General features: G+C 45.6%; 1 protein-coding gene across 4 annotated transcripts in view; it reads left to right on the top strand.

Moving 5' to 3' along the window:
- CLSTN1 (calsyntenin 1) overlaps positions 1-12,691 on the top strand; it is a 62,656-nt gene that overhangs the window by 29,734 nt on the left and 20,231 nt on the right. For all 4 annotated transcript variants that reach the window (XM_070759268.1, XM_070759267.1, XM_070759266.1 and 1 more), the window contains 6 exons: positions 2,596-2,804; positions 5,153-5,302; positions 5,401-5,586; positions 6,958-7,206; positions 10,198-10,319; positions 10,930-11,092. In XM_070759268.1, coding sequence (XP_070615369.1) covers positions 2,596-2,804; positions 5,153-5,302; positions 5,401-5,586; positions 6,958-7,206; positions 10,198-10,319; positions 10,930-11,092 — 1,079 coding nt within the window. The remainder of the gene's footprint in view (positions 1-2,595; positions 2,805-5,152; positions 5,303-5,400; positions 5,587-6,957; positions 7,207-10,197; positions 10,320-10,929; positions 11,093-12,691) is intronic.

Here is a 12,691-nt window from a genome sequence, read left to right as displayed (position 1 = left end):
ATGTTTTTTTAGAAGGTTACTCAGTCTGCTGAAAGGGCAGAAAGCAAAGTGTATCTGCAGCCAGAGCCAGGATATATACCCCGACAAGGATACGTATCCTGGTTCCCCCTCAAAATTGAGTTTTAATAGTAGAGAGGGCATGCATAAGTGCACTAACATGCCTATTGTCCCCGTTGTCGTATTTTTATTCTCTTATTCTTGTTCTTGGTTTTGGTTAACAAATTCCTTTAAAAAAAACCCCTAATAGATGGGCTTCCCTGGCTGCTTTCTGAGCAGATCTTGTGTTTTTCTAATGAACATGATGCAAAGCGGAAAAATAATCATAAATATCTCTCATCTGATTTTCCTCTTAATAGGAGAGTCCTGGTGGTGACTCTAAGGTAGCATATTGCTGTAGCTCCTTCCCACTCCCCTTTTAAAATTGTTGCCCAGGAGAAATTAAATAATTGCCCTGCAGCTTGGTAAATTTAGTAGTGGGGTGTGTGATAAAAGCTGCCTGCTCCAGCTAAGTGGAGCCCTGCTCATTCTTCCTTTAACTTCCATAATTGACGGCTTTATGAGGCCTGCTGCTCCTAGTCGAAAAACCAAAACATTCAGAGCTGTCACTGTAGCAGGATGAGAATCTGAGTGGAGAAAGCAGCTTTGTATGTGGCAATGAAGCACTCTAGGCATGCAAAAAATGCTAACCAGCCTCCTTCCCCATTGGCCATGATGCCTGGGGAATTCTGGGTGTTGAAGTCCACACGTGTCGAAGCAGACAAGATTGAGAAACATGGCTGTCGATTAGCCACGACTGCTGGGTCCCAAGTTCTGCTTTCTTAAGGCAGGTTAGATTCTAAGGGACCCTTCTCTTTTTTTCCCTCCTCATCGTAACTTCTGGTGGTACCCAGCTCTCTATCAAAAGCTGAACTCTGAGGCAGGTAGATTTCTTCAAAGAACAAATTTATTGGATACATCATATTAGACTTCGGTCCCCTGGCCAACCAAGTTTTGCGAGTTAGTGGATTGAATGGGTATGAGTGTTTTATGGTCTTTGGGTTTTTAGATTATTAATTATTAATTGGATTCAGGATGTTATATATGATTATTTTATATGTTGTAAGCTGCCCCAAGTCCTCGGGGAGGGAGGGCATAAAAGTCCAATTAATAATAATAATAATAATAATAATAATAATAATAATAATAATAATGGCAGTTCCTGCAGTTTTTGCCTAATTAAGTTCCCGCGGTTTTCGCCTCATTAAAAAGTGAAAGTTCCCCCGTGTCTCCCAAGTCATCAGTCACATTGTCCAATAGAGGTCCTGGCTGTTTCGTTGCTTACTCCGTTCCTCCTCTTGCCAGCCAACCTGTTGAAATGTCCTTGGTTCCCACAGGAAAACTTTTTGTTTTGACTACAACCCCACCCGCCACCCCAGCTAGCTATTTTCCTCCTTTCCACCTGTCTTCTGGCAACCCTGGAGCCTCCAAGATGGCCTCAACCGGGTTTGCTTCAGGGTTGACATCCCCTTTGGCCTGTTGCCTAGATGAAAAGCAGAGTTATCGTATTTTTCGGAGTATAAGTCGCACCTTTTCCCCCCTCCCCTAAAAGAGAATGAAGATTTGGGTGTGTCTTATACATCGAAAGTAGCCCAGCTCAGCCTTTCAAATGGAAGTTTCAGAGGCTGCTATCAAACCTCCATTTCAGAGGCATTTTTCCCCCAGCCTCTGAAACCTCTGTTTGAGAGGCTGTGTGGTGCTACAACGGAGGTTTCACAGGCTGAAAAAAATGAACCTGGTTGTAAATACCCTCGACCAGGAGGGTAGTCAGGGAGGCCATCCACCTCCCAGTCAGCTTTTTTCTGATCCCGCTGTATAGAATGCTGGTGAGAACACATTTGGAATATTCTGGAGACCTCACCTACAAAAAGATATTGATCAAATTGAACAGGTCCAAAGACGGGCTACAAAAATGGTGGAAGGTCTTCAGCATAAAACCTATCAGGAAAGACTTCATGAACTCAATCTGTATAGTCTGGAGGACAGAAGGGAAAGGGGGGACACGATCGAGACATTTAAATATGTTAAATAAGGTTCAGGAGGGAAGTGTTTTTAATAGGAAAGTGAGCACAAGAACAAGGGGACACAATCTGAGGTTAGTTGGGGGGAAGATCAGAAGCAATGTGAGAAAATGTTATTTGACTGAAAGAGTAGTAGATGATTGGAACCAGCAGATGTGGTTGGTAAATCCACAGGAACTGAATTTAAACATGCCTGGGATAAACATAGATCCATCCTAAGATAAAATACAGGAAATAGTATAAGGGCAGACTAAATGGACCATGAGGTCTTTTTGTGCCATCAATCTTCTATGTTTTCCTTCTCAAAAACTAAAGTGCGTCTTATAGTCCAAAAAGTATGGTGATTCTGGGGAGTCAGTGGATGGAAGACCAACAGGAAACTGAGCCCAGGTGATGGGGGTTGTGGTCCGAAGACTAGTGCTTCAGTGTCTGACCTCCTCTCTGAATTCCCAGGCCCTGCCAACCCTTCAGTCTGTGTGTCCCCAGTACAAACATTTCCTCATTGATAAAAGAGTCCACCCCTCCCTCTGTTTCCCAGAGCCACCGTACACATCCAGGTGAACGACGTGAACGAGTATGCACCCGTCTTCAAGGAGAAGTCCTACAAAGCGACAGCCATCGAGGGGAAGCGGTCCGACAACATCCTGAAGGTGGAAGCGGTGGATGCCGACTGTTCCCCGCAGTTCAGCCAGATCTGCAGTTACGAGATTGTCACTCCGGAGGTTCCCTTCGCAATCGACAAAGACGGTAAGGCAGATGGCCGTACTTGTCACGGAGGGACCTTTCTGGGTAGCGCCCCCAAAATCCCTTTGAAGTGGCCCAGATCTGTGCTTTAGGCGGTCCAAAGGCCTGACAGAGGGCTGGGCTTGCCTAGGAGAAGTTGGCAGGCTCACAGTAGAGGGAAGGATCTCGAACCCATCACATTGTCACTTTGGGTGGGGGGTTATCATAATTTCCCTCTTCTCAATGCAGGGGTGTCAGTCATTTTTATTGGCTTTTTTTTAAAGTTCTATATAAAATGCAAAATAGTTAACTAGTTATGTGACCCCCGAGCATTATAGAGCCAGAGTGGCACAGCAGGTAGAGTGCTCTAGTGCAGGCCACTGAAGCGGACTGTAGATCTGTAGGTCAGCGGTTCAAATCTCATCATCGGCTCAAGGTTGACTCAGCCTTCCATCCTTCCAAGGTGGGTAAAATGAGGACCCCAGCTGTGGGGGCAATATGCTGGCTCTGTTAAAAAGTGCTATTGCTAACATGTTGTAAGCCGTCCTGAGTCTAAGGAGAAGGGCGGCATAAAAATCGAATAAATAAATAAGTAAAAATAAATAAAATACAAAGGAAATAGGAAAGCAGTGGGGAGGGGAAGGGAAAGGTGAAGAAAGGTAAAGGAAGGAAGGAAGGTGGAGGGAGGGAGGAAGGAGAAAGAATAGAATAGAAGAAAGAAAGAAAGAATGGAATGGAATGGAAGAATGCAATATAGAATGGAGTAGAGAAGAGAAGAGTAAAATAGAACAGAACAGAATAGAATGAAGAAATGGAATGGAATTGATGCTCTCTGAGCTTGCTTGTTTTCTGGCAGGCAGGAAGGAAGGAAGGAAGGGAAAAGAGAGGGAGGAGAGAGAGAGGAGGAAAGAAGGAAAGAGAAAGAAAAAGAAAGATTGACTTCTGACTCTGTTACAGTAAACTTTCAAATCACAACTTTTTTGCTTTTTCCTGATAGTACAGACAAGCCATTTCTATGAAGATCTATCTGTCTAATCAGTATTTTTTATTTGTACCTGGTTGATCCTGCCAGTAGCATATGCTTGTCTCAAATATTAAGCCATGCATGTCTTAAGTACACATGGGCGTGTCAGTGAAACTGTGAATGGCTCATTAAATCAATTATGGTTTCCTTTGGTCACTCCCACTGTTACTTGAATAACTCTTGCAATTCTACAGGGGCCCAGCCACTTTGGTGACCCTAGATAACCTTGGGCTGATTGCATATCTCTGTGGCGGCAGCAACGCATTCAAACTTTTGAACTCTATGGAATCAATTCCCCCCTCCCTGATGTCCGTACTGCTCCCACCCTGCTGGCCTTTTGCAAGGCCCCGAACACCCGGCTTTGCCGGCAGGCCTGGTGGCCATGAATTAACAACTATCATGGCCAAATCGCATGAATGTCATGTACGCATGTTGTGGTGATTGATTAATTTATGTGTTTTTTAATTAGGGTTTTATAATCTTTTAGATTTTAAATTTGACTTCTTTTTCATTTTTTGTGTTTACATAGTTGTTGAAAGCCGCCCTGAGTCCTTCGGGATTGGGCGGCATAGAAGTTATATTTATTAAATAAATAAATAAATAAATAAATAAATAAATAAATAAATACATACATACATACATACATACATACATACATACATACATACATACATACATACATACATACCCTGTTTCCCCGAAAATAAGTCACCCCCAAAAGTAAGACATAGGAGAGATTTCATAGAATTGCCTGATATAAGGCATCCCCCCAAAAGTAAGACGTAGGAAACGTTTCGTTTCACAGCATTCCCGAATGGAACATATATAACATTGCTGTCCATAAATTGCATCCCTAAACACTGCATCAATCAGATTTAAAACACATCCAACACCCGTCCAACATGCGGCTGCGTATTTGGATGCGTTTTTGCTGCAGCAGGATACAGGATACAATTCATTGGAAAAAAAATAAGACATCCCCTGAAAATAAGACGTAGCACATCTTTGTGAGCAAAAATTAATATAAGACACTGTCTTATTTTCGGGTAAACACGGTACTTTCTGTGCCTATCAGTGTGACTATGGGTAATGGGGAATCGGGGTTTGATTCCAGAGCGGGAACCTGAGAAACGGCTACCGCATCCAAGGAAGGCAGGAGGCGCGCAAATTACCCACTCCCAACGCAGGGAGGTAATGACGAAAAATAACTTTGTGCTCTTTCCTGATAGTGTAAACAAGCCGTTTCTATAAAGATCTGTCAATCTAATTGATATATTTTTATTTGTGACCTCTTAATTCCCCACGGCAAGACTTGCCCCATTTTTGAAACCTGTCCTGTCTTTGCCAGGTTACATTAAGAACACTGAGAAGCTGAGTTTCAGCAAGGAGCACCAGTACAAGCTCACCGTCACGGCCTACGACTGTGGGAAGAAGAGGGCCGCCGAGGATGTGCTGGTGAAAATAAGCATTAAACCCACCTGCAAACCAGGCTGGCAGGGTTAGTTTTGCCCCAGCTCCTTCCTCCAGCACCTTGATTGCTTGCTTCAGGCACCGAAAACGGATGGCTGCAAACCTCTTCTCTGTTCATGGTTTCAGGCTGGAGCAAAAGAATGGAATACGAACCAGGGACCGGAGCCCTCTCTCTCTTCCCCAACATCCATCTGGAGACCTGCGACGAGCCCATCACTTCCGTCCAGGCCACAGTCGAGTTGGAGACCAACCACATCGGGAAAGGCTGCGACCGAGATACCTACTCGGAGAAGTCCCTTCACAGGCTCTGCGGTAAGCTGAAAGATGCCAGGCTTTTCGAAGGGTGGGAGGAACGTCACGCTAGGAGGGCATCTCTCGGCCGCCGAATGGAAGTTGAAAAGGGTAAGGGTCAGACCAGATAAACAAAGATGCCAGGTAAGATTTAAAGCAGGAAACTCATGAATACCAGTGACCGGTTTAGTCCCACAGAGTTGGCCTTCTCCAAGTCCCGTCAACTAGACAATGTCACCTGGGGGGCCTAGGGGAAGAGCCTTCTCTGTGGGGGCCCCAGCCCTCTGGAACCATCTCCCTCCAGAGATCTGTACTGCCCCCCCCCATCTCTCCTTTTGTAAGAGTCTTAAGACTCATTTATGACGCCAGGCCTGGGCTGATTAGATCTTAACCCCTGGCCAACGAATGATTGTATACAAATGGGTGCGATTGATTTTAATATAGGTAAGAATTTTAAAATAGTTATGCAATTTTTAATTTAATTGGCTTAATCTTCATTGTAATGTTTTTAAATCTGTTATAAGCCGCCCCGAGTCTTCGGAGAGGGGCGGCATAGAAATCCAATGAATGAATGAATGAATCAATCAATCAATCAATCTAAATCAATCAATATAAGTCAATCAATCAATCAATATAAATAAATCAATATAAATAAATCAATATAAATCAATATAAATAAATACATTTCATTGAGGGCCACAACCGGGTTGTGTTGGACCTCAAGGAGTGGGACGAGTGGGCATGGCCAGCTCGATATCACTCGTGTTGGGGGCGCCTATGGTGGTCTGAGCCCCCTGCAAGAGAAACCGGGCTCCCGAGCTCCATTTTCAGCTCTGGCAGCCTCCTGCAATCCTCTGCCAGTGAAAACTGAGCTCTGTAGGGCTGCATGTGGCCCTTCCGAGCTGTTTTCACTGGCGGAGGCACCCCGGGCCTTTGCTGTTTCCGTGGGGCAGATCTAAGCACCCCATGTGCTGACTCTAGCCTTGAGTCTGACACCCCTGATCTAAAGTTTTTTCCCCCCAGTGCAACGGGGGGGCAGACAACTAAAAATCAGCACAAAGCAGGGATGAAATGCTCCCCATTTGCTCGAGTCTGCCAGTTATGAAAGAAGTGTGAGGCTCCATCCACCCGCCTGGACTCCACCATATGAGTTCTTTTACCATCTGTGCATGCGCAGAGGATAAAAAAGCTCAAATGGTGGCATCCAGGCAGGTGGGTGGAGCCCCATGCTCTCTTCACAACCGGCGCTCCTACGACAGGCACGATCGAACCGGGAGCATTTCACCCCTGGCACCAAGGTGAGAATTTCCCTGGCAGAAAGAGAGACCCGATAGCGGATCTGCTTCTTTCTGGCCTTCTCTTTTTTTATCCTCCTTAATCCTGGCCTTACAGGCGCTTCCTCCGACACTGCGGAGCTGCTGCCGTCCCCAAGCAACGTGGCCAACTGGACCCTCAACCTCCCGACGGACAATGGCCACGAGAGCGACCAGGTCTTCGAGTTCAACGGCACTCAAGCCGTGAAAGTGCCGGATAGTGTGGTCGTCATCAGCATGAAGGAGCCTTTTGTGATTTCCGTCTGGATGAGGCACGGCCCTGGGGCCAAGGAGAAGGAGACCATCCTCTGCAATTCAGACAAGACAGGTGAAAAGCGGTGGTGGTGGTGGTGGTGGTGGTGGTGGAGAGAGGCAGGCACCTGTTCGGCTTGGGATCTCATGCACCTGTGGCCTTTTCAGCCCTGGGATAGAATTGTTGCGATGTCACAAAAGACTGCACCAACCTCTGTTGGAGGGCATTAGACTAAAATATGGTTAAACTATCATGAACGGGTCCAAAGACGGGCTACAAAAATGGTGGAAAGCATAAAATCTATCAGGAAAGACTTCATGAACTCAGTCTGTATAGTCTGGAGGACAGAAGGGAAAGGGGGGGACATGGTTGAAACATATTAAATATGTTAAAGGGTTAAATAAGTTTCAGGAGGGAAGTGTTTTAATAGGAAAGAACACAAGAACAAGGGGGCAAAATCTGAGGTGAGTTGGGGGAAAGATCAAAAGCAACGTGAGAAAATATTATTTGACTGAAAGAGTAGTAGGTGCTTGGAACAAACTTCCAGCAGATGTTGTTGGGAAATATACAGTAACTGAATTGAAACATACCTGGGATAAACATAGATCCATCGTAAGATAAAATACAGGAAATAGTATAAGGGCAGACTAGATGGACCACAAGGTCTTTTTCTGCTGTCAATCTTCCATGTTTCTATTCCGACCCAGCCTTAGCAGAAGCAAGAAACAGACTCCTTGTCATGAAAACCCCCTCTTTATTTACCTCTTGTGAATTAACTGCATTCACCTACTGAAAGTCCCAGCAAAAGTCCTGCAAGGAGTTAACTGCAATAAATAACAGACCTTATCAGTTCCTTGCGATAATTGTAAGGCCCGTGAACTCCCAGCGGAAAGGCTGCAAATGAAGTTCTGGCAAACAGTCTTTGTGGCACAAAAGGCAATGAGCAAAATCTTCAGAAATACGAACTGTTGTCTCCTACGACAACCACACCCCTTTTCTTCTCTGTATTCCCCAGTCAGGGAGGGGCCATTTGGCGTCCACGTGTGCTTTGCTTCCCAAGTCAACTCCTTGTCCTCCATTGTTCACCTCTCCAAACTGCCCTCCGGAGTGCCAAAAACAGCACAACAACAAACTGGAAGTTTGGAAAATGCACTTCTGGTTTGCCCGTTGTGCTTTGGGGGTTTTTTGCATTACAGAAGCTTCCCTGAACCCTCTGGAGTGCAAAAAACAGCACAACGGCAAAACGGAAGTGCGTTTTTCTACCTTCCGGTTTGTCCGTTGGATTTTTTTTTGCCTCTGGGGCTTCAGGGAAGCTTTCCCAAGGCCAAAACTTAGCTGCCCTGGAGCTGAAACATGGCAAAGTCTCGCATGCCCTCCGATATGGCTCCGCACGCCCCAGTTCACCATCCCGGACTTAGAAAGTAAGCAGCTGAGCTTCAAATTGCTGTATTTTGAACACTGCGAAACGTGCAATCATTGAATCGATCGTTAAACTAGTTTCAGCCCACCACTGCAGCTGTGTCTAGTATCCTCTGAACGGGTTCACCGTCTGGGCACTGCGAGCAGTAATATCTAATGCGATCTTGATTTCCAGCAGAAATGTCACTTCTTGGGTTTGGCAACAGAGCAAAGATAAGGAGATGCTTTGGCACTTGGAAACACAACCGGCTTTGCAAAAGTCGCCTGTTTTACCCCCCAGCTAAAATAAAATGTTTGCTTTTCATCAATGTCTGACTGACAGTTGTGGGAATCGATCAAGTCCACATTCCTTGTTAAGTCACTGCGAGATTATTTTTGCTTTTTGAGTAACAAGGAATGAAGAGTTTCCTTCATCTCTCTCTCTCTCTCTCTCTCTCTCTCTCTCTCTCTCTCTCTCTCTCTCTCTGTATATATATATATGTGTGTGTGTGTGTGTGTGTGTCACATGGGGTTTTTTTTGGCTGAATTTTAAAATTAAGGGAGAGTAGGATAGATCTATTTCGGCCTTATTTTGGCCTCATCAGCTAGCCATACCCACTGGGACTTGAACCTGCAACCTTTGCCTTGTAAGGCAGAGAATTATCCTCTAGGCTACAGTATCCAATCCCTTCAGCTCTGCACCAGGGAAGGCTTACACACACGCGGTTTGTATCTCGAAAAGTTTGTATGACAAGGCGTTTGTAAGATGAGGTATCACTGTATATCCTCTCTCTCTCTCTCTCTCTCTCTCTCTCTCTCTCTCTGTCTCTCTCTCTCTCTGTCTCTCCTATCTATCTATCTATCTATCTATCTATCTATCTATCTATCTATCTATCTATCTTTTAAATTAGCTGCAAAGAGAATTAAATCAGGGAAGGGTCAGAAAACGGTGACAATGTATTCTGCATTTATTCCAAATCTCATTCCCCCTTCCGAATTCAGGAAAGCGACTCTGGAGTGGGAATTTGTAAGCTTCGTTTCCCGCCGTATCGTGTTTCCTGCCACTTAAGAAGAGGGGATATCTGGCATGCTGGAAATAATTAACTTTAGAAAGTGAAGCCTTGGAAACAGATAATGATTAGAAACATACGCTGGCTTGTTTAGAATTCTGCAAAGTCTCGCTGCAGAAAAATACTTCCGTGGAGCTGCATATTCCCACCCTTCTAGCTCTTAAAACTTTCCTTTTTTCCTCCCGGAGGCCTCCCAGCCTTCCGCACCCCGCAGCTAATGTTCATTGGACATTAATAGGTCAATTGTGGGTCCGGAGGTACATTTTAAGTCCTTGTTTCTGGATGTCGGGAAAAAAAGAATGCTGTGGGCTTGCATGCTGCGATACTTAGCTGTGGTTTATTGGCTCAATTCGAGCTGGCCTGCTTCCCGCCGAGCCGGAGGGAAAGTTCTACTCCTGTTATTAGCTGACAGCTGGGCCTCTTCCAGATGTTGCGCACTTCGCCCAACCCCAGCCAGGGGTCATGGATAATGGCAATTGTAGTGGCCAGCACTGGGAAAGATGCTATGATTCGCCAAGAGCAGCAAACGTACCTTACACTGGATGTGTGTGGGGGGGATGGGAAGCGATGGAACGCTAATTCTGTCCTTCTCCCGCAGACATGAGCCGTCACCGTTATTCCCTCTACGTGCACAACTGCCGCTTGGTCTTCCTCTTCCGCCAGGATCCCTCCGAGGGGCAGAGTTACAAGCCGGCCGAATTCCACTGGAGGCTGAACCAGGTGGGCATGAAAACGCTTTTTCTCGCTCGGTTCCCCTCCCTATTGAAATTTTAATATCTTGCCCCGCCCAGTGAATGATGTATGAATCTATTGTTTAACTTTTAACCGTGGGGATTTTCAGATTGTAATTTTACTTAGATTTCTAACATGGTTATATTACCGTTGTTGTAAGCCGCCCTAAGTCTCAGGAGAAGGGCGGCAGAGAAATCAAATCAAATCAATCAATCAATCAATCAGTCAATCAATCAATATTGAGCCGCAACTCTTTCCTGGTTTGGAAACAATGGATTTGCAAAATGGATTGGCCTAAAGAGGGAATGTCAGTTAGGCCCCTTGCTTCATCTACACCAGTGATGGCGAACTTATGGCAGGCGTGCCACCTATCTAAGGACATGTGAGGCGGTGCCCTATATCAGCTCCAGCACATGCTGGCTAGCTGACTTTCGGCTAACATGTTGTAAGCCACCCTGAGTCTAAGGAGAAGGGCGACATAAAAAAAAAATCAAATAAATAAATAAATATGATTTTTTCATAGGAAAAGCTAGGAATGGGTCCCAACCTTTCGTTTGCTTCCCCACTGGTCTTTTTAAACGCTTGGCTTCCATTCCAGGTTTGCGATCAGGAATGGCATCATTACATCCTGAACATAGAGTTTCCGGTGGCCACACTCTATGTCGATGGCGTTTCCTTTGATCCCTTCCCAGTGACCGAAGATTATCCGCTCCATCCCTCCAAGATAGAATCACAGCTTGTGGTTGGAGCTTGCTGGCAAGGTAAGCGACCTCCTAGATGTTATGTTGATGACTTCTTTGTGGACTGGACTCTCATTTGGGGTCCAATTGTCAGCCTGGAGAGCTTCAAGGCAGGATTAGACAGATTCATGGATGCCAAGTGTATCGGAGGTTATTGAAATGGATGTCTATGTTGCTTGAGGCAGGTAGGGTTCTCTTGGGTACCATTTGTTGGGGGTCAAGGGAAAGGGAGGGTTCTGCCTTCTCTTTCTACTCAAGATCCCCGTGGACAATTGGGGGGCCACTGTGTGACACAGAATGGTGGACTCGACGGGCTTTGTTCCGATTCAGCATGGCTCTTCTTAGGTTCTTATATAGGTGTCAAATGGCCTTCCAACTCCCGTGGCAGGAGCCAATGGGGTGGGTTGAAGCAAAGACGTTACAAAGAGTAGCTCGGATGTAAATAAGACATCCGATTTCACAAGCAACCCTGTTTTCCTGGTTCTCTCCAGCTCAGATAGTTGCCTTAACAATTCTAAAGAAAACACTCAATTCGTGGTCATCTCGAGAGCTGTTGGTGAAGGGAAAACGTGGAATGAAGAACTCAGCCACTCAGAGTCCATTTGGAGTGAGTGGCATATAAACACAATAAATACAATAAATAAAACTTGAACTGTGCCAGGAACTCAAAGCAGTTTATAAAACCAGAAAGTCTTGTGAGAGAGAATGTTCTCGCTGGCTCTGCTTTTCGAAGCGATAAAGTTTTACGAGTGGGGTCAATTGGGATGTTTGGCAGGATAATTAGGGCTGCATGTGATGGTGGCTTTTTGTTAAGAGGGGTTGTAAAAATGCAGCCATAGAACTGATGATTTAACTACATTCAAAGCAGGTTAAAACAGCCCTTCCCCACCGAGTTGCAACCTCAAAGCTGCCCAAAGGCTTTTTTCCTCCTCAGAAAATGGATGCTCGGGTTAGTTTTAAGAAGGCAAGCGCTGCACCACATATTTGCATTGCAATTCTTGCTTTTTAAAAAATAAATATAATTTTTTAAAATCCCCTAATGCAGCATTGGTGAATCTTTTCAGTACCAAGCACTGAAACAGGAGCGTGCGTGTGCATGCCAGGAACTGGAAGAGCAGTCGCCCAGTGCACACGCATGTGCCAGGAAGATGATCTTCCGGTCCCGGTGTGCACATGCACACTGGCCAACTGATCTTCCGGTTTCCGGTGCACATGCGTGCATGAAAACAAGCTGGCTGGTGCGCATGCATGTGCTGGAAACTGGAAGAGTAGAAACAGGAAAACACGCACCAGGAAGATGGTCATCTGGTTTCCGGCATGCGCTTGCACTTCAGCCACCTGGTCTTCCAGTTTATGGCACACATGCGCACGCAAAGACCAACTGGAGTGCATGTGCACGCCAGCATACATAACCTGGTTTCTGTTCTGCTGGGGTTTTGGCGCTTTCACGCATGTGAAGACCAGCCGGGAGCACAACGGAGGATGGGCTCATGTGCCCAGGGAGATGGTTATGCGTACCACTTCTGGCACATGTGCCTAGATCCGCCATCAATGGCCCTAATGGCACCGTTTTCTAAGGACTGCTTTTGAGGATTTTTTTTTTTTGGAAAAAAAAATCAG

Source organism: Erythrolamprus reginae, chromosome 8 (assembly GCF_031021105.1).
Source record: "Erythrolamprus reginae isolate rEryReg1 chromosome 8, rEryReg1.hap1, whole genome shotgun sequence".
Lineage (NCBI taxonomy): Eukaryota > Metazoa > Chordata > Lepidosauria > Squamata > Dipsadidae > Erythrolamprus > Erythrolamprus reginae.
The sequence above is the reverse complement of the archived record's forward strand: the minus strand, read 5'-3'. Positions and strand labels throughout refer to the sequence as shown.